This window comes from Microcaecilia unicolor, chromosome 1, assembly GCF_901765095.1.
Source record: "Microcaecilia unicolor chromosome 1, aMicUni1.1, whole genome shotgun sequence".
NCBI classification, from domain to species: Eukaryota; Metazoa; Chordata; class Amphibia; order Gymnophiona; family Siphonopidae; genus Microcaecilia; species Microcaecilia unicolor.
Genome location: NC_044031.1, coordinates 502,708,996 through 502,730,975, shown reverse-complemented (window position 1 = coordinate 502,730,975; position 21,980 = coordinate 502,708,996). Strand labels below are relative to the sequence as shown.

The 21,980-nt window shown below is 42.9% G+C and overlaps 1 protein-coding gene across 2 annotated transcripts in view; it reads left to right on the top strand.

Annotated features, from left to right (window-relative positions):
- The window catches only part of ASPH (aspartate beta-hydroxylase), a 438,964-nt gene that overhangs the window by 82,971 nt on the left and 334,013 nt on the right, over positions 1–21,980 (top strand). For both annotated transcript variants that reach the window (XM_030214873.1, XM_030214866.1), the window contains exon 3: positions 12,750–12,794. In XM_030214873.1, coding sequence (XP_030070733.1) covers positions 12,750–12,794 — 45 coding nt within the window. The remainder of the gene's footprint in view (positions 1–12,749; positions 12,795–21,980) is intronic.

The following is a 21,980-nucleotide window of genomic DNA, read 5'->3' as shown; positions in this document are numbered from 1 at the left end:
AGTAGCTACAGTGGGATTTGAACTGACTCCCCTGGTTCTCAGCCTGCTGCTGTAATCATTAGGCTACTCCTTCAGTCAGAAGCTGTTGAAGTGGTACAGTAGCTATTTTTCTGTCTCTAGAGGGCTCACAATCTAAGTTAGTACCTGAGGCAATGGAAGGTTAAGTGACTTGCCTGAGATCTCAAGGAGGTGCAGTGGGATTTGAACTGGGTTTCCTTGGTTCGGTCTACTGCTCTAACTGTTAGACTTCTCCTCATGTGCTGAATGGTGGTGAGTTGTGGGTAAGAGTGTGGCGATGTGAGGTGTGAATTAATTTACTGATTGATGGCTGGAGCTGTGGGGGTGGGGAGGGGGCAGGTCTAAGTATTGATACACGTGATGTTTGTTTTATGGGAAGTTTATATGGGAAAGGTAACAGTTGGGGAAGGAGAGTGAGAAGGCTTTGGATGGGATGTGGGAGGAGGCTTGGGCAGCATCCTGGGTTGGGTCTAGATGTGATCATCGGCAGCAGTCACCTCCACAGAAAGATGATCCTGCTGGGATTTAGGCTGGGCACTCTGGATTGGATAAGGTTGATAGTAGAGGTAGAAGATTTATCACATAATCCTTTCAGAGATCCAGAGTGGCTAATATTAGGCGTTGACCTGGAATGTGGTGGGTATTGGGTCCCCCATTAAGTGGTCAAAAATTGTGCAAGTCGTAATGCTGTATAATATACTTACATGAAATGAAACGAAATGATGTGGAGTACCAAAATTGAAGAGGGGGAGATTTTTATGCATCATCTGGAGCACAGAGAGGGCGGAGGTGGTCATTTCGTTTAATAAAGCATATGCCTGTACGGCATGCACTGTAGTTTGTGACCCTGGAGTTTTTCTACTTGTTTAAGGAACATTTCAGTGTATGGGTTTAGTTATTAGCCTCGGTTAGTACACCTAACATGTTTGATCAAGGTTATTTTTTATAACACAATTCAGCAGGGGCTACAGTTTCTTAAGGATCCGATTTCAATACTGTGATGGACTCACAACTAGACACATCTGCTGGGACACCCCGGGAGACACAGTGCACTGATACAGGACTTCTGAGTCTGTCAAAGAACTTGATTTAGTAGATGCATGGAGGATCTTGCAGCCCTCCAAATTTGACACATTTCCAAAGTACATAGTACATTGCACAGAAAACTGCATTTTGATCTTATGGTACTTCTCTAATATGGAAGGATCCTCCATTGGGCTGCTGGTGGTCTTTGACCATATGTTGCTTTGGGCAGGCTTAAGAGAGTTGGGGGATGCTCAGAAGGAGCAGGAGATGCAAGTTCCCTGCATATCTGTATTCAAACACTCAATTTCATTTATATTTTGTTAAAAGGTGGAATGAGTTTTGTATCCTACCCTATTTTGAATACTGCTAAAGCTATGTTGCAACGGGACATCATAGCAGGCACAAAAAAAGCTCTGATTGCAAACATGTTACAGTTGAAAGAGCATCTGCATAGGGATAAATGGAGGTTCCCCTCTTGTACCTGGGCAGGTAATAAAAAATGCCTTTCTTAGTACCCAAGCTGTGGAGAGGAATTTGCTACAGTACGTGAAAAAGCTATAGAGGCAAATTATATCATTATGGTAACAAATCAAAATATTGACCAATTTGATGAACTGGGTGGGTCTGATGGTTATTATAGCCCTGAAAGACAGAAAAGGGAAGGTGGTGAACACAGAAAAATATGTCCCAGATGTTTGAATCTTATGAAGCCCTGTATGCCTCAGAGTTGTGAGGTGACTTCAACAGGCAGAGAGGCCTTTTAGAGTCCATTTCCTTGCAGGGTTTATCTCCCTTGCAGCTGGAATAACTAAATGAACCTGGTTCAGGAATGGAGATTCAGAAGGTTTTAAAGCATTTGAAGCCCGTTAAATCACTGGGCCAGAGGGGTTGAGTGGGAAAATTTAAAAAAAATATTGCAACTCTAATTGGTTGGCTCATTGGAGGAGTATTATACTTAAGCTATTTAAGTAGGCAGATTTGATGGGCCTTCCAATCAGGCTTTGATAACAGTTCTCCCTAAGCCTGGCAAACACCCTTTGTTACCGGAGTAATATCACCCTATATCACTTTTAATATTGACATAAAAATCTTGCCAAAAATATTGGCAAAGAAAATGACATCTCTGATAGGCAAGGAGCAAGTGGGTTTCATCTGGGATAGGCAGGCTGTAGTTAATGTGCACAAACATTTTTGCTAGCAATTGAATGATGTAGGAGTGGTCAGTTCCTGGATTCACTTATTAGCTTTGATGCAGAAAAACCCTTTGACCACGTGGAGTGATTCTTTCTATTCCTCTTTCTTAAGAGAGAGATGGGTTTGGGAAATATTTTTGGCAGGCAGTGAAAGTACTGTACTTTAGTCCTTTCACTGTAGTTCTGCTAAATGGTTCGGCTTTTGCACTCCTTTTTGGGGAGAGGAGCATGTCAGTGGTGTGCCCCCCCCCCCCCCCATCTCTTATTATTTTTGTTATTTTTAGAATTGCTGTTATAATGCTGAAAAGTAGTGAGGAGATTAAAGGACTATCTATAGGAACCCAGGTGGTAAAATGCTTTTCAGCATTTGCGGATGACGTGGTGATGATGATTACGGATCTATAGGTGTCCATCCCTAAGGCCTTGGAATGATTTGCGATGTATGGAGGGATTTGGGGTTGAAATTAAATTTATTTAAATCTTGAGGCATTGCCCTCAAAAATAGACATAGAGGCATGCTGGTGTTTGAACTTTCCTCTGAGGAAAGCTGGAGGCTCAGTAAAATATTTGGGGGTCACCAATCCAGTGGGTAAAACTTAATTGTAAGAATGTAGCACCTTTCTTGAAAAACACTATAGAGTGGCTATAGGGATGGGAAATGTTACCATGTCGTTAATGAGGAGCATGTTTCTGTGTGATGTGTTAGAGGTATCTAAATGGCTGTATTTTCTGCAGATTGATTGGGTTAAAGGAGGGAGATACTGGGGTACTGTAGAGGGCCCTTGGGAGGTTCTTTTACTGAAGGAGGAAGGTCAGGATGTCTTTAGGGACCCTGATTCTTTTGAGAGGGAGGAGAGAGGCTGAGGGTACATAGTTTACTGAGTGTTAACTGTAAAATACCACAAAGCCCCCTTAATGCGGTTATGCGCTAGCAGTTACCGCATGGTAAAACCACGCTTAATGCTTAACACAGATTAGTAAAAGGGCTCCTTAGTGAAGTAAGTATAAATATTATGCGTTCCCATCAAAACAAAACCATACATGGAATGCACTATCTCCCAAATTCTATATATGACACCTAAAGTTGTGTGTGCTAATTTGGCCGCAAGTTGTGTGCACTACTTAATTGAACAAGCCAGTCAGTGTTGATTGGCAATTAACAACCAATTATCAGCACTAATGGGCAATAATTAGGATTTATGTGCTTATCTGATTCTGTAATGGCATGTGCTTAAATCCTATTGCAAGTAAAAATTTTGGGGTGTGCTTAGCGTCGTTCCCAGATTTTATGTGCATTGATACAGAATCATGCCTAAGTTCGCCTAACTTAGGCGCCGGTATTTAAGCCTGCTTATAGCAGGCCTATTTTTGGCCAGCTTAGTGCTAAGCACAATCCTATAAAGGACACATACTCTTTATAGAATCGCGCTAAATGCGTTTCATTTTTGGCGCCGATTTTTAGGCGCAGCTTACAGAATTTACCTCTATATGTGGACTTTGGCTGAAGAATGCAGCTAATAGATCTCTACCTTAAAAGGGAAGAGCTGCTTTACTCACTAATAGGAAACTGTGCAGTAGAAAAGCCTCTTCTCAGTCTGGAAAACAATCACCCTTTTTGTCTTTGGTTTTGTTTCTAAGGCACCTATCCAGCCACAAAGTGCAATGGGGTTGTTCATACAGAACTAGTGACTGTTGTTCCACTCCAATGTTCAGTTCCTATTTCACAGCATGGATGTTGAAGGAGCTATAGTTTGATTACACAAAATGTCTTAAGCTTTTCTGGCATCTAGGAAGAAATCTGCTAGGCGGTTGTATGTTTCCAAATGGAGATGTGAATTTAGGGCCATAGATTCCGTCTTGTCTCACATAAAAAATGGTTGAATACTTCTTATATTTGCATCCAGCTTTAAAACCATCTCTGTTAGGGCTTATCTCAGCATGACTGGCATTTATCGCCATCAAATAGAAAGAGACCTTTAGATGTCTCAGATTTCATCTTGTCTTAGTGCCAGAAGGGTAGGCCAAGCCCATCATGGGCTAGATTTACTAAAGCATTCTACTTCTGATAACAAATAGGTCCCGATAGGACATACTATGTGGCAGGGAAAGGGGATGAAATTTGATATACCGCCTTTCCGTGGTTACAATCAAAGCGGTTTATATGTTACAGTGGTGGAAATAAGTATTTGATCCCTTGCTGATTTTGTAAGTTTGCCCACTGACAAAGACATGAGCAGCCCATAATTGAAGGGTAGGTTATTGGTAACAGTGAGAGATAGCACATCACAAATTAAATCCGGAAAATCACATTGTGGAAAGTATATGAATTTATTTGCATTCTGCAGAGGGAAATAAGTATTTAATCCCTCTGGCAAACAAGACCTAATACTTGGTGGCAAAACCCTTGTTGGCAAGCACAGCGGTCAGACGTCTTCTGTAGTTGATGATGAGGTTTGCACACATGTCAGGAGGAATTTTGGTCCACTCCTCTTTGCAGATCATCTCTAAATCATTAAGAGTTCTGGGCTGTCGCTTGGCAACTCGCAGCTTCAGCTCCCTCCATAAGTTTTCAATGGGATTAAGGTCTGGTGACTGGCTAGGCCACTCCATGACCCTAATGTGCTTCTTCCTGAGCCACTCCTTTGTTGCCTTGGCTGTATGTTTTGGGTCATTGTCGTGCTGGAAGACCCAGCCACGACCCATTTTTAAGGCCCTGGCGGAGGGAAGGAGGCTGTCACTCAGAATTGTACGGTACATGGCCCCATCCATTCTCCCATTGATGCGGTGAAGTAGTCCTGTGCCCTTAGCAGAGAAACACCCCCAAAACATAACATTTCCACCTCCATGCTTGACAGTGGGGACGGTGTTCTTTGGGTCATAGGCAGCATTTCTCTTCCTCCAAACACGGCGAGTTGAGTTCATGCCAAAGAGCTCAATTTTTGTCTCATCTGACCACAGCACCTTCTCCCAATCACTCTCGGCATCATCCAGGTGTTCACTGGCAAACTTCAGACGGGCCGTCACATGTGCCTTCCGGAGCAGGGGGACCTTGCGGGCACTGCAGGATTGCAATCCGTTATGTCGTAATGTGTTACCAATGGTTTTCGTGGTGACAGTGGTCCCAGCTGCCTTGAGATCATTGACAAGTTCCCCCCTTGTAGTTGTAGGCTGATTTCTAACCTTCCTCATGATCAAGGATACCCCACGAGGTGAGATTTTGCGTGGAGCCCCAGATCTTTGTCGATTGACAGTCATTTTGTACTTCTTCCATTTTCTTACTATGGCACCAACAGTTGTCTCCTTCTCGCCCAGCGTCTTACTGATGGTTTTGTAGCCCATTCCAGCCTTGTGCAGGTGTATGATCTTGTCCCTGACATCCTTAGACAGCTCCTTGCTCTTGGCCATTTTGTAGAGGTTAGAGTCTGACTGATTCACTGAGTCTGTGGACAGGTGTCTTTCATACAGGTGACCATTGCCGACAGCTGTCTGTCATGCAGGTATCGAGTTGATTTGGAGCATCTACCTGGTCTGTAGGGGCCAGATCTCTTACTGGTTGGTGGGGGATCAAATACTTATTTCCCTCTGCAGAATGCAAATAAATTCATATACTTTCCACAATGTGATTTTCCGGATTTAATTTGTGATGTGCTATCTCTCACTGTTACCAATAACCTACCCTTCAATTATGGGCTGCTCATGTCTTTGTCAGTGGGCAAACTTACAAAATCAGCAAGGGATCAAATACTTATTTTCACCACTGTATATACAGGTACTTATTTTGCATCTGGGGCAATGGAGGGTTAAGTGACATGCCCAGAGTCACAAAGAGCTGCAGTGGGAATCGAACCCAGTTCCTCTGGTTATCAGGCCACTACACTATCATTAGGCTACTCCTCCACTCAGTACACTTAAATGTAGCTCTGTTAGAGCCATTGCAACATTAATTGATAATCTAAGGACAACCTTCCTTAAGGCGAATTGAAGGGCAGTGTGGTATTCAATCTTCATTCACATCAACTAAGATAGTGACTTTGGTTCTCTGGCATCCATTAATATTTTTAATGGGCAGAACTTAACTTCCTACATAGGGTCCATTTTTATTTTTTCCAACCCAAAGAAAATTGGAAACAATTATATAAAACGAGTCAAGAATGTCTGTCCAGTAGCCACATAACTTTCCAAAATTTTAATAAAATGGAATGGAATTTGGCATGTCAGAAAAACTAGTAAAAAGACACTATCCTCAGCCTAAAAAATACCCTCTGCCAAACTGCTGTACTCCTAAAAACTACCCCTACAACTGACCTGCCCCAAAACATATTCCTCTGCAAATGCCCCCCCCCCCCAACCTATAACAAAGTTGTCTTTTCGGGATTCAATTTGAGGTGCCGTCTAGTTATCAAATATCATTTTCAAAAAACAAACTCATGATCTGAACATCATCTGCTTAAATAAAATAAGACAGACCTAATGCTTTAAGCTATTTACCAAGAGAACTTAAAAATAAATTAAATAAAATTGGAGATGGTGAAGAACCATGTGGTACTTCACAACCTGGAGTCCATCTTAATAAGCATGTCCCATTTTAAATAACTTTATAACTTCTGTTCTGTAGGGATGCTGAAAATCAGATCTTAAGTGTTCCTGAAATTCCAATCCAGTCCAATTTGTCCAACAGCAGATCATGATCAACAAGATTGAATGCATAAAAAAGGTCCAAAGATGGCTGAACAATCCTTTTCAATCAGCACTGCACAGCTACCCCAACTCACAAAATATACATCTCCCCACAACCCCTCCCAACAGATAGAAAACATTACACCTACAGGACATGCAACAGAGATGTACACACAGAGGTTAGAAAGAACTTTGCATGCTCTCCCCACTTATTATGATTTCCTATTAAAAAAAAAAAAAAGTAAGAAAGGTAAACTCAACATTCTCTTCCCCCCTACCTGAAAGGAGCCTCGCTATGTCTCTTGGGGGCAATTTCTCCAAATGGGTTAATTTTGCACATTCCATTACAGGAATGAACCTCTCTCCTAAGCCAGGGTATGCGGAGTATGATTTCAGTCTCTCAAATTTACTTTTTGGTGACTTTTGTGTTCTCCCCTTTTTATTCATTCCATGGCAATGGAAGTTGAAAAGAATCATGCAAAAGGGGTCAAGACTGTCTATCCATCTGTCTGGAGACAGAAAACAAACAATGGCATGAAACTTAACATGTGTAAAAAACTGATAAAAGTACACACAGTTTGAAAATGGGCCAAATTGGATAGGAGTTTCCAGAGAAATAAGCCCTCTACAAAAAAAAAAAATGGCCTCATACTTTTTTTTGTGAGAGGAGTTCCAGCTTCTATAGCATAGAAATTTACATAGAGTGGAATCATAGCAGTTAGGAAATTCCTTCTTTCAAACTGCTTCACTCCTGTTCTGCACTCTCCAACCTCCAACTTGCCTCACTACTCCACAACCTCACAACCCCACAAACTACTCTCACCGCCAGACTAAACTCCACAACTGCTATACCACCCTGCAAACAACCCCAGCCCCAAAATCTACCCCCCCTGCAGTTTCCCCACCACCCTTCAAACTTCCCCACCCCTAAAAATATAGTCTCAAAAACTACTCCCCACAGCTGCCCCATTCCCCACAAAATGCCCCACCACCAGACCTTTAACTGCACCACCCTGAAAAATTGCCCTCACTCCCAAAATCTATCCTACCACTGCCCCTACATCCAAAAATATACCCCCACAACTGCACCACCACCCTGAAATTTGCTCCCTTCCTCTGTAACTATGCCTTCCAAACTATCTCATCAGTTTTAGGTACCCCCCATAGACACAATACACCACAGCACATACAGAAAACACAACAGAGGTACACACACCCATACCCACTTGGAAGGAATTCCATGAGCCATGCACTGCATGCTTTCCACACTTTGTTTATGTTGAAGTTGGCTATTAGCTAATGTAGTGCATATTAATCTGTTTTGACTATTACCTTATGATTGTGGCCAAATAAAATGATGCACTCAGATCATGACCCCAAATGGTTTTTTTGTGACCCTATTTGGGGTCCCAACCCATAGCTTGGAAAGCTCTGCGTTAAGGAGTTTACTTGACATAATGAACCTGCATGTTTTCAGAGAAATTAAAGTTGCTCGACTGCAACAAATGTTTTTTTTCTTTCTTGCTTTGTTTAGCATCTGTTCTGCACATCTGTTACTGCTAATATCCTATGGATTACACCTTCATACATGTGTAACAACATCTCAGAAAAAAATATCCAAAGACACAGAACTCGAATGAAATAATAAAAATAAACAAATAATTAAAAAAAAAACCCACCCTAACAACTGTACAGATCAATCATCTCTCTTCTAGGCACATTTTGGCCTGACCTGAAAGCCTGCTTGAACAAATATGTTTTTAGGCTTTTAAATGTAATTCTGTTTCTTTCTGCAAGGCTGATGGTATTGTCTTCCACAGGCAATCCTGCAAACCATTGTGGTGTCTTGTTACTGCACTCAAATTCTGCTGTAACACACCTTTCTAGCCTTTTTTTTTTTTTTTTAATAGGAAGCCCTCTAACAGAGTACAATGAAAAACCTGACTAAAGCCAGTTTCTGCCACAGTATTGGTGTTTTAAGGTGCAAAGGTGGATCTGTGATAGAATACCTAAAATTGCAACCATGGCTAGCTCTATCGATAGTTACAATGTCAGTTTCAGCTGGCTAGTCCATCATGATATCTAAGCTCCAAAAGGCTTCTTTGAAGACAGAGGTCACCAGTTGCACAGACTCGCATGTTTTCTCTTGGGCGTTCACTTTTGATTGTACTGTAACCTGGCTTGTAAATGTGTTTATACTGGAATGGAGAGCAGAGGTGAGATTGCCAAAGCACTGGCAGTATTGCATGTGTAGAGTAATTTTTAAAGCCATTTTCACAGATAAAGCAGAGTTGTACTCTTGTAAATATGGTTGTACAAAATTGCCTACCTGATATGTGGGTAGAAGTACAAACGTAGAGCCTATTTGCATATACTTTTACCTGCGGTAAACAGAGGTGTTCTGGTTAACAGGTTAAGGGTAGCGTTTTAACTTACAGACGAGTTTTAAAAGTATGCATTTATGTGCCTAAATTAGGGATTCTCAACCCAATTCTTGGGACGCACCTAGCCAGTCAGGTTTTCAGGATACCCACAATGAATATGCGTGAGATAGATTTACATGTTTTACCTCCCATGCTATGCAAATCTCTCTCATGCATATTCATCGTGGGTATCTTATCTTCCGCCTTGACCGATATGCTCATATCACCCCTCTCCTCAAGTCTCTTCACTGGCTCCCAATCAGGTACCGCATACAGTTCAAGCTTCTCCTACTAACCTACAATTGCACGCGATCTGCAGCCCCTCAATACCTCTGTACCCTCATCTTCCCTTACGCTCCTACCCGTAACCTCTGCTCACAGGACAAATCCCTCCTCTCAGTACCCTTCTCCACCACCGCCAACTCCAGGCTCCGCCCTTTCTGCCTCGCCTCACCCTATGCTTGGAATAAACTCCCTGAGCCCATACGCCAAGCCCCCTCCCTGCTATCTTCAAATCCTTGCTCAAAGCCCACCTCTTCAATGTCGCTTTCGGCACCTAACCATTATACCTCCATTCAGGAAATCTGGACTGCCCCAATTTGATTGACTGCACTTTTTGTCCTTTAGATTGTAAGCTCCTTTGAGCAGGGTCTGTCCTTCTTTGTTAAATTGTACAGCGCTGCGTAACCCTGGTAGCGCTTTAGAAATGTTTAGTAGTAGTAGTATCCTGAAACCCTGGCTAAGTACGTCCTGAGGACTGGACTGAGAACCTCTGGCTTAAATTAACCGTGAAAAATTGTCTCATAGAGCAGATGTACTTGTGTGTGGCTGTTTTTCACTGGGTAATATTCAGAGTGAAACTACGTAAGTGTTTTTGCTGTGAAAATCCAGCAGAGCAGTATGCACATACTTTCTACCACTGTGGATAATTTTATAAAGGCACTCTCATGTATATGATTTTTCAGAATTCCTCTCACAGAAGTACCTTGCATGTACAAGTATGCATGATGCCAAGAATGCACCTACTTGTATGAGACTTTACTGTAGGTATGTTCTGGGACAGAGTTTGGATGGAGTGCAGTTGGAGTTGTAATTTTATGTGTGAACATTTTATGCCTGACTTCAAGCAGGCCTGAATGACCTAGGCATGATTTGTGCAGGATTTGTACTGGTATTTTATGAAGACACGTAAGAGTCTATATGCCTTTATAAAATAGGCTACAAAAAGATCCCTTCTTGCCCTTAGTGTTGTTATAAAATTGCCTTCTGTGTATGAAACTACTCGCCTAGTGTTTACTAGAAAGCTGTGGAAATTGTGGGCACCGTATTCACTCACATATCCCACTTGTATGACTGGTGTCACTGTCATCAGAAAACACCTCTTACAGGTAAACAACTTTGCTTTATTCTTATTTTTAATGCAAAAATTTACAGAAAAGTTGCATTTTAAAATTTCTCATTCTTGCTAATGGATATTGTCTCTAATTTGGGGATTTTAAGTTGCCTTCTTTGTTGGCATGGCAATTATTTGTATGCTAACGTCCATGGGTACAGGATTGTACAAGTTATTCTTATGGTGTCTGATCCCTTGACTGAATAATTACTGAGTTTGAATCTAGAAAGGCTACATGTCTTGGTCAAGGGTACCCCATTAATAATAGAGAAGCAGTTTGAATCAAGGTTTGGAGCTCTTTCCTTTAACCATTACTGTATCTGGATGCTAACATGTGAACACATACAACATTGAAAGCAAAATTTAATGCATAAAATATTTATATAGGAGATGAGAAAACTGAGGGCCCAATATTCAGCCTTTATTGATCACTGCCGGTGTTAAACCTGGAAATTCAATGCTGGGTCATGTCTGGGTAATGGCATTGAATTTCTGGGTTTCTGGAGCCTGCTATTGCATAGCTGGTTAAGTGTGATATTCAAACCGGCTATGACAGGGGTGGGCAACCTTGGTCCTCAAGGGCTGCAACCCAGTTGGGTTTTTTAGTGATTTCCCCCAAGGACTGACTTTTATGTAGTTGACCTAGCCAAGTGCCGACTTCACCCCTCCAGAACGTTTCAAAATAGCCGATTTTCAGTTAAGCACTAACAGGTTATTTTTAGCTACCAGTTAAGTGCCACTGAAAATTAGCTGTTAGCCCCAAACTGGCGGTTTAACGGACAGAAACTGTTTCTGGCCAGTTAAATGCATTGTATAATGACCTCTGAGTGCCTAATCACCTGATTAATGTGTGATTTTTGGCACTTGCTGCTGTGGTCTGATGATTGCCTGTGTTGGGGCCATTGAGAACTGGAACCACAGCTAAAGCCTAGTGGAGCTCCTGCAGCTATGGTATGCATAGATTGGAAGATGAGGTTTGGCGAATAGAATGAAGCTTTAGTGAAAAATGGTCTGGGAAAAGGAAAGCAGAGAAAAAAAAGTACAGTTTTTGCCCCATCCAATCAAAAAAAAATATAAAAGTATGGAAAAAGAAATACAAAAATCATGCAAAGAAAAAAAAGGGGCACAAAAAATGCAAAAACATTAAAAAACATTTTATGTTTCAAAACTAGCAATTAAGACAGACCTTGTGCTTATCAGTGACTGGTTTGACCTTTTGAAACTTGCATGGATATTTGCAACTGAAGCAGTATTTTACACTGCCAGTGCTTAATGCTCTGAAATGATTTCACACAACAAACTCTGCTGGAAAACTGTTACAATTGATGTGATTAAGAGTGGCAATTTTGTTCTTCAGTTGTGTCCTTAGACAGCATGAAAATGGGAAAACTGATAAAAGCTAAACCTCAGATTTATGCTTTAGTAGTGTCCTATGAGGGGAAATGCATTGTGGGACAAAAATACTTATTGAGTTAAGTACGTTTTTAGTGATGGGAGAAAACTTACACTGGTGGGTTTGTGGACTTTCTGTATGTATTGAATGAGCAGTTTGTAAAAGTCTGGGGGTAATTTACCCATGGATTTTATTACCAGTTCTCTTTGAAAACTGGCTAATGGAAAAGTACCCAAAGACTTCTCCCTGCTTTTTCTGCGCATACTTTTTCTGGCCATATACAGAACTATGTGAAGTGTTGCCTCTTCAGTCTAATTCTGTCTTGAAAATGCCTCTGTAAAACTAGGTAAAAGTATGCCTCTTGTAGAAGAAGGTATGTTCATTTGTACCTGTGTACAGAGGGCGAAGTTTTCATACAGCCTGTTTACCCTTGTAATAGCCATTTACATGGCACAACAGCATTTGAAAAATTGCCCTGCTCAGGTGATATATCTGATGTTTGGATGGCAACCATCAGAGTGTTAAAATAATAAAGCTCGTGGAGTAGAATGTCAGGCTTTGAAAGTTCTGTTCCCCTGGCCTGAAGATGCAAATAATGGTTTTTCATGTTTTTATTGTGCATGCAGCCAAAGCAAAGGATTTCCGTTATAACTTCTCAGAGGTACTTCAAGGTAGGATATTTGGAGAAATGCCCTTCATTGAATGTAGTCTTCTCATTTTTTCTCTTGGATGAAACCTTGAACTTCCCTAATCCCTCTGTTTCTCGTTATCAAGAATGTTCTGGGGAAAAAAACTGGTGCTTTTCTTTTCCTTTTTCTCGTCTTTTTATTTTGATTTCTTAAAGTATTTAAGTGTTTCTTTCTGTGAGCTGAAAATGAAGCGGAAACCTTTATCAGATCTCATGTGGATTTCTGTGTAGGTGGTTTATGCATTTTATTGTGCATTTTTTTTCTTTTCTCTCTTATTTGTCTTCTATTAATCATGTGAGAATCCATTTTGAGTCATTCTCTAACTCAAGTTCCTGTCCATTTTAAGTTCTGTAAATATTGCTTTGCTTTATCTTTCTTTGTTGAACTTCTGTCATTTAAAAAAGGTTTGGATAATTTCCTAAAAGAAAAGTTCATAAGCCATTATTAAGATGGACTTGGGAAAATCCACTGCTTATTCTACGATAAGCAGCATAAAATCTGTTTTACTGTTTTGGGATCTTGCCAGATACTTGTAACCTGGATTGGCCACTGTTGGAAACAGGATACTTGGCTTGATGGACCTTCGGTCTGTCCCAGTATGGCAACACTTATGTTCTTATGACCAGTCTTTATCATGACTGTGGTGCCACAAGCCTTTACGTGCAAGTACCTGGATCATTTATTTTTGAACTCCTATCACTGTTTCCTTCTAGCCTATTCCTCTAGTGGTGTTCGTAGCTGGAGGCCACAGATTAGAACCTCTTATGCCTCTCCTAGAGGTTGGCCACTAGGTGTTGCCACTGTAGTGGCTGGAAATTCCCAGCCCTGACTGACCTGAGGAGCAAAAATGAGGTTGGGAATCAAACTACGAACTTCTGCATGTTGGTGTACAGAATTACCACTGAGCCATTGGGAGGAATCTTGGTTTTACTGATAAGTGAAATTGTGCTATGGTATGAAAACTTGATAAGGTTGATAAAATGGCACCCATTTGTAACCTTGGTTATTGTGCAGTCTAATCAGTTGATGTTCTCTGTACTTTAGTTTTCATTTACTTGTTGGTAAAGGAGGATTGGTGGTCTCTGGACACTTGACTCATTTCTTTCTCTCTGGTTGGTTTTTAAAAATGTTTGTGGTTTTCAATAGGAAAACCAGTGTTTACTATAACAGTTGAAAATACTGCCTGTGCTCAGCTGCCATATGACATCTAAATACAGGTAACTTTCAAAGGTACAATAGCTTATGCAAACAAAATGTGCTCTGCAAAAGATTCCTGTGTTACTGTAACAACCTGTGGTGTGGAGATTCTTGAGTAGAATTTTATATCCAAGGTAATTTGAAATAGACATAAGCTGAAAATTGCAATTTAAAATCATACCTAGAATCATGGCATTTCCCCTATAGTTGGGGCTTAATTGATAATGTTGAGCACCCTTGAGATTGGAGAACAATTGGCAGAAAACGTGATATGAATATGATTATAAATCTTACCAATGAAAAGACTCACATACTGTTCATAGTCTGTTTTCTTAGCGTATGCAGCAGATGAATCCAAGAACTGGTGGGTTGTGTCCATCTACCAGCAGGTGGAGATAGAGATTACAAAGCTAAAGGCAGTGATACCAGACGGCCAGCTCCTCCGTCCTCCACCTCAGTACATCTCTACAGCGCTGCGCAACCCTGGTAGCGCTTTAGAAATGTTAAATAGTAGTAGTATCTCCAGAAGGTGGTGGATGGCGTGTCAGCAGCTCCTGGATTTGTCTATTGGGGGTACTCCTGGGTCCTGTGAGCCAGTTGAGATTAGGGTTGTCTGGCTGAAGGTGCCGACTTTAGGAGCATATTCAGTCTTCTGGGTCCCTGCTTCACCCTTCCCCCCCCCCCCCCCCCCCCCCCCCCTTTGCCGCCCGGTCTTTAGAGCTCTAGCCATCCTCACCAGTAAAAAACAAAAACAAGAGAGCTCCTTTGCCTTCATTTGGTGTTCAAAAAAAAAACAACAACCCAAACAAACAGAAGACACAGAAGATTTCTGACAGGACCGGGCAGTACAGGATTTCATAAGTACATAAGTACATAAGTAGTGCCATACTGGGAAAGACCAAAGGTCCATCTAGCCCAGCATCCTGTCACCGACAGTGGCCAATCCAGGTCAAGGGCACCTGGCACGCTCCCCAAACGTAAAAACATTCCAGACAAGTTATACCTAAAAATGAGGAATTTTTCCAGTCCATTTAATAGCGGTCTATGGACTTGTCCTTTAGGAATCTATCTAACCCCTTTTTAACTCCGTCAAGCTAACCGCCCGTACCACGTTCTCTGGCAATGAATTCCAGAGTCTAATTACACGTTGGGTGAAGAAAAATTTTCTCCGATTCGTTTTAAATTTACCACACTGTAGCTTCAACTCATGCCCTCTAGTCCTAGTATTTTTGGATAGCGTGAACAGTCGCTTCACATCCACCCGATCCATTCCACTCATTATTTTATACACTTCTATCATATCTCCCCTCAGCCGTCTCTTCTCCAAGCTGAAAAGCCCTAGCCTTCTCAGCCTCTCTTCATAGGAAAGTCGTCCCATCCCCACTATCATTTTCGTCGCCCTTCGCTGTACCTTTTCCAATTCTACTATATCTTTTTTGAGATACGGAGACCAGTACTGAACACAATACTCCAGGTGCGGTCGCACCATGGAGCGATACAACGGCATTATAACATCCGCACACCTGGACTCCATACCCTTCCTAATAACACCCAACATTCTATTCGCTTTCCTAGCCGCAGCAGCACACTGAGCAGAAGGTTTCAGCGTATCATCGACGACGACACCCAGATCCCTTTCTTGATCCGTAACTCCTAACGCGGAACCTTGCAAGACGTAGCTATAATTCGGGTTCCTCTTACCCACATGCATCACTTTGCACTTGTCAACATTGAACTTCATCTGCCACTTGCACGCCCATTCTCCCAGTCTCGCAAGGTCCTCCTGTAATCGTTCACATTCCTCCTGCGACTTGACGACCCTGAATAATTTTGTGTCATCGGCGAATTTAATTACCTCACTAGTTATTCCCATCTCTAGGTCATTTATAAATACATTAAAAAGCAACGGACCCAGCACAGACCCCTGCGGGACCCCACTAACTACCCTCCTCCACTGAGAATACTGGCCACGCAATCCTACTCTCTGCTTCCTATCTTTCAACCAGTTCTTAATCCATAATAATACCCTACCTCCGATTCCATGACTCTGCAATTTCTTCAGGAGTCTTTCGTGCGGCACTTTGTCAAACGCCTTCTGAAAATCCAGATATACAATATCAACCGGCTCCCCATTGTCCACATGTTTGCTTACCCCCTCAAAAAAATGCATTAGATTGGTGAGGCAAGACTTCCCTTCACTAAATCCGTGCTGACTTTGTCTCATCAGTCCATGTTTTTGTATATGCTCTGCAATTTTATTCTTAATAATAGCCTCCACCATCTTGCCCGGCACCGACGTCAGACTCACCGGTCTATAATTTCCCGGATCTCCTCTGGAACCTTTCTTAAAAATCGGAGTAACATTGGCTACCCTCCAGTCTTCCGGTATTACACTCGATTTTAGGGACAGATTGCATATTTCTAACAGTAGCTCCGCAAGTTCATTTTTTAGTTCTATTAATACTCTGGGATGAATACCATCAGGTCCCGGTGATTTACTACTCTTCAGCTTGCTGAACTGACCCATTACATCCTCCAAGGTTACAGAGAATTTGTTTAGTTTCTCCGACTCCCCCGCTTCAAATATTCTTTCCGGCACCGGTGTCCCCCCCAAATCCTCCTCGGTGAAGACCGAAGCAAAGAATTCATTTAATTTCTCCGCTACGGCTTTGTCCTCCTTGATCGCCCCTTTAACACCATTTTCGTCCAGCGGCCCAACCGACTCTTTGGCCGGTTTCCTGCTTTTAATGTATCTAAAAAGTTTTTACTATGTATTTTTGCTTCCAACGCTAATTTCTTCTCAAAGTCCTTTTTTGCCCTCCTTATCTCCGCTTTGCATTTGGCTTGGCATTCCTTATGATCTATCCTGTTACTTTCAGTTGGTTCTCTTCTCCACTTTCTGAAGGATTGTTTTTTGGCTCTAATGATTTCCTTTATCTTACTGTTTAGCCACGCCGGCTGACGTTTAGTCTTTTTTCCCTTTTTTCTAATACGTGGAATATATTTGTCCTGAACCTCCAGGATGGTGTTTTTAAACAGCATCCACGCCTGATGCAAGTTTTTTACTCTGCGAGCTGCTCCTTTCAGTCTTTTTTTCACCATTTTTCTCATTTTGTCGTAATCACCTTTTCTATAGTTAAACGCTAGCGTACTTGATTTCCTAGTTTCACTTCCTTCAATGCCAATATCAAAACCGATCATATTATGATCACTGTTATCAAGCGGCCCTCGTATCGTTACCCCCTGCACTAGATCATGAGCACCACTAAGGACTAAGTCTAGTATTTTTCCTTCTCTTGTCGGCTCCTGAACTAGCTGTTCCATGAAGCTGTCCTTGATTTCATCAAGAAATCTTATGTCCCTTGCGTGTACAGATGTTACATTAACCCAGTCTATATGCGGGTAATTGAAATCCCCCATTATTATTGTGTTGCCCAGTTTGTTTGCGTCCCTGATTTCCTTTAACATTTCCGCATCCGTCTGTTCGTCCTGGCCAGGCGGACGGTAGTACACTCCTATCACTATCCTCTTCCCCTTTGCACATGGAATTTCAATCCACAGTGATTCCAAGGAGTGTTTTGCTTCCTGCAGAATTTTCAATCTATTTGATTCAAGGCTCTCGTTAATATACAATGCTACCCCTCCACCAATCCGATTCACCCTATCACTACGATATAATTTGTACCCCGGTATGACAGTGTCCCACTGGTTATCCTCCTTCCACCAGGTCTCAGAGATGCCTATTATATCTAATTTTTCATTTAGTGCAATATATTCTAACTCCCCCATCTTATTTCTTAGGCTCCTGGCATTCGCATATAGACATTTCAAACTATGTTTGTTGTTCCTAAGTACATCATGCTTAGTACTTGACAGTATTAATTGGCAATCTTTTGTCTGATTTTTATTGTTATTTAAAGATACCCGATCTACTACAATCTCTTTTGCAACCTCACTATCAGGATACTCTATCTTCCCTGTTATGGTGATATCTTTGAAAGATACCTTATCCCGAACCATGCTCTTTTGAGCGACTGTCGGCCTTCCCCCCATTTCTAGTTTAAAAGCTGCTCTATCTCCTTCTTAAACGCCGATGCCAGCAGCCTGGTCCCACTCTGGTTAAGATGGAGCCCATCCTTTCGGAATAGGCTCCCCCTTCCCCAGAATGTTGCCCAGTTCCTAACAAATCTAAAGCCCTCCTCCCTGCACCATCGTCTCATCCACGCATTGAGACTTTGGAGCTCTGCCTGTCTCTTGGGCCCTGCGCGTGGCACAGGTAGCATTTCAGAAAATGCTACCCTGGAGGATCTGGATTTCAGCTTTCTACCTAAGAGCCTAAATTTTGCTTCCAGAACCTCTCTCCCACATTTTCCTATGTCATTGGTACCCACATGTACCAATACAGCGGACTCCTCCCCAGCACTATCTAGAATCCTATCTAGGTGACACGTGAGGTCCGCCACCTTCGCACCAGGCAGGCAAGTCACCAGGCGATCCTCACGTCCACCAGCCACCCAGCTATCTATATGCCTAATGATCGAATCACCAAGTACAACAGCTGTTCTAACCTTTCCCTCCCGGGCAACATTTGGAGATATATCCTCGGTGCGAAAGGATAATACATCCCCTGGTGGGCAGGTCCTGGCTACAGGAGTACTTCCTACTTCACCAGGGTGATGCTCTCCTTCTAGGAGACCTCCCTCCTCCAAGGTAGCACAGGGGCTACCTGACTGGAGGTGGAACTTCTCTACAACATCCCTGTAGGTCTCCTCTATGTACCTCTCTGTCTCCCTCAGCTCCATCAAGTCTGCTACTCTAGCCTCAAGGGAACGGACACGTTCTCTGAGAGCTAGGAGCTCTTTGCATCGGGCACACACATATGACACCTCACCAATTGGGAGATAATCATACATGTGACACTCAATGCAAAAGACTGGATAGCACCCCTCTCGCTGCTGGACTGCTGACTCCATCTTAGTGTTTTTTGAGTTTTTCCGTAATTTAAAACTTGCTAGAGTATTAAGGATATCAGCCTATCACTAACTTACAGTTCCTCCTTTAAACCCCAATCTTCAAGTTCCGAAAGCACAAGCAAAATTTGTTCACTTACCAGAGAAATATCCTCTTCTCCCAGAACTTATTAGAAGGAAAGCTTTCGCGCGCCTAACGGCGCGCGGCACCTTGAGCAGAGGCCCCGAGTGGATCGGAACGGACCTGGGAGTCACTCTGGCGAAGGCTCCGAGGATATGCAGATGAGCTGCAAGTCCTCCACGGCACCTGAGAAGGCAACCGGTGGGAGAGCTGGGCACCTCTCAACCAAGAAAAGGCTTACCAGGGGTTAGGCCGAAGCCAGCATTCCTCCCCCTGAGGGTCACCTGATCCTGGCTAAGAAGTACCTGTCTTAGTGCTGTGCTTTGTGTGCCGGTTAGGCAGCAGGCTGCTGCGTCTGTGGGACTCTGCTTCTCCTCTGGAGACACCTGCTGTTCGGTGAGTCACCGCCTTTCTCTTTTCAGCGTGGGGGTACCGTGCTTTAATGTAGGTGACGCTGGCATTTGAAAGCTGTTCCTGCTGCGGTAGCAGATGCTCCGCAGTGGGACTCTGTGATGGTGTGTTTGAATGCTGGGGAGGGAAGTGCTGACGATCCCCTTCCCCGAGCACTTTTCCTGCGCTAAAATGGCGGGAACGCGTTCCTTTTTGCTGGCGTGGCCCTCTCTTTTCTCCTGATATCAGCTCTGATCCTTTTCCACCCTGCAGCCTTGATCTGGGCAGGGGGGAGGGGTGGCTTCTCCTAAAGGACCTTGTGTTCCGTTAGAGACTGCTGGTACAGGGGATTCCCCTTTATTTTCTCCAGCCTTTGGTTTCCTTTACCAAAATCACTGTTGATTCGGAAACCGTTTGTATGTAGCTGGGGCAGTGGCACAAATTCTTCTCAAACTGCTCCCACTATGCAAGGGGATCCAGGGGAAGAACAGAACTACTTTAAGCTGTTTCTATATCTTCTGAGCAGGATCTCCTCTGCTCTGGGACCCTTAATATGAACCTTTTTTCTTAAGAGAACTTGGCCTCAGTAGCCCTTTTCGTGATTGGGGGAGTTTTTATGCCTATCTCGGGCAGATGGGTTCTAGAGGGCTAAGTTTTTTTCTAGAAGGGATCTGATGGTCCTGCAATGTGCCTTGTTTTTTTCAGGATGCATGTCTTTCTCCTCTGATGGACCCTGCCCCGAAGAGGGGATGTTTTCTCTCCAGCTCAGCAGTAGGGTCTATTTCTCCCCTGTCTTCCTCTTTTCGGAGGGAGTCTTTTCAGGGCAGTCCCTTTCTGCACAAAGGCAGCAAGAATCACCTGAGCTAGAAAGCCATGTTTGCCTAAGTGGGTACATAGATAGCAATAGGCCTCACTGTCTGTGATGAGTTTAGATTTTCTTAAGAGTTCCTGTGTTGGCTAAGGCTGTTCCTGGTGTGAGAAACAGTGAACAGCTTCGGAGCAGGGCTCCTTGTATGTTGGGCCGCTGAAAGGGCCTATTTAGTATTTTTATTTACAGACTTTTCTGTCCCCTCAGTTTTTCCTCTGAGGGCAGTTGCTTGAACAGCTTGGAAGTTTTTCTCCTTCCTTTGTGAAAGTGTTTTTATTTACAGACTTTTCTGTCCCCTCAGTTTTTCCTCTGAGGGCAGTTGCTTGAACAGCTTGGAAGTTTTTCTCCTTCCTTTGTGAAACTCTTTTTATACTGGCAGTACAGGCTTTGCCTATGAACACACCACCCTGAGTGTGCCTGATCTCTGATCTTGGAAGCTCAGCGGGGTTGGGCCTGGCTGGTTTCTACTTGGATGGGAGACTTCCTGGGGAATACCAGGTGCAGTAGGTTTTCATGTTTTTTTTTTCTGCACCTTTTGCTCCTTTACAAGTGGGAGTTTCTAGACTTAGTGCCTTTGGCGCCACCTTTCTATGGGAAATGTTACATATTGTTGTTTTCTGGGGCTAGTTCTCTGGTCTCCATGGTAACCATGGAACCTCAGTGCTGTCATGGGGGCATTTGCTCCAGGTGCAGTAGCTTCAGCAAAATAGTTTTATTTTTCTGGAAGATGGTTGGTTTTCAGCCTGAAGGTCACAGGTTTAAGGCTGGTTTGTGCATCATATTAGAAGCTGTGGCCCTTGGCTCCTTTTTTATGTAGCATATTTTACTTCCCTCTCTCATACTGCTTGCCTTGACAAGCGGTTCTTTCCATAACTGGAACAGTTTACACTAAGCAATAGTGCCAAAGGTTAGCTTTGGTGGTTTCCCACAGCGGTTCTGCTCTTCTAGATTTGCTTTCTGACACTGATCAGACTATTGCATTCCAGCTTCCACTGTATCTGTGGCACCTCTAGGTAGCTGTTTGTTGCAGTGTCTCAAAGGCTTTTATTGCACTTTTTTTCTTTATATTGCACAGCTAGCTATATTCAGAGCTACTTCAATTTAGCCTGCACTTCTCCCTTAGGAAGCGTTTCTTTTCTTTCCTCTTTGGCCCCCTCATCTGCGGTTTCACTGTTTGGCCGTTCTGAGCCCTCATGTTCAGTACCAGGCTTTGCCTGTCGGCATTGCTATGGCTTCATTCACTTTTTCCTAGGTTTGGGAGTTTTGCGGTATTCTCTGCAAGGACAGCATAAGAGTGCACCTCGCTCTAGACTGGATCCGAGAGTTTATCTTCCCAGATCTTCTCGGAATCCTTGAGCTTGGGTGGTCACCCTTCAAATGAGCCACCTCTTCCCTTTCCAGACAGCTCTGGTACAATTCTGGTCTTTAGTTTCCAAAAAAAAAAGGAGAAGAGGAAAGAGAACAGAAACCACTGAAGAGGACTCCATCGCAATCGTGGTTTCTCTTAAGTCAGACTGACAAGTTTCTGTTTTGTATGGTTGTCTTACCTGATAATTTTTTAGTCAGCTAGAGTGTTCTGCAACCATTGGAGCCGACTCTGTGGGTGCTGTGGATGCTTGAGC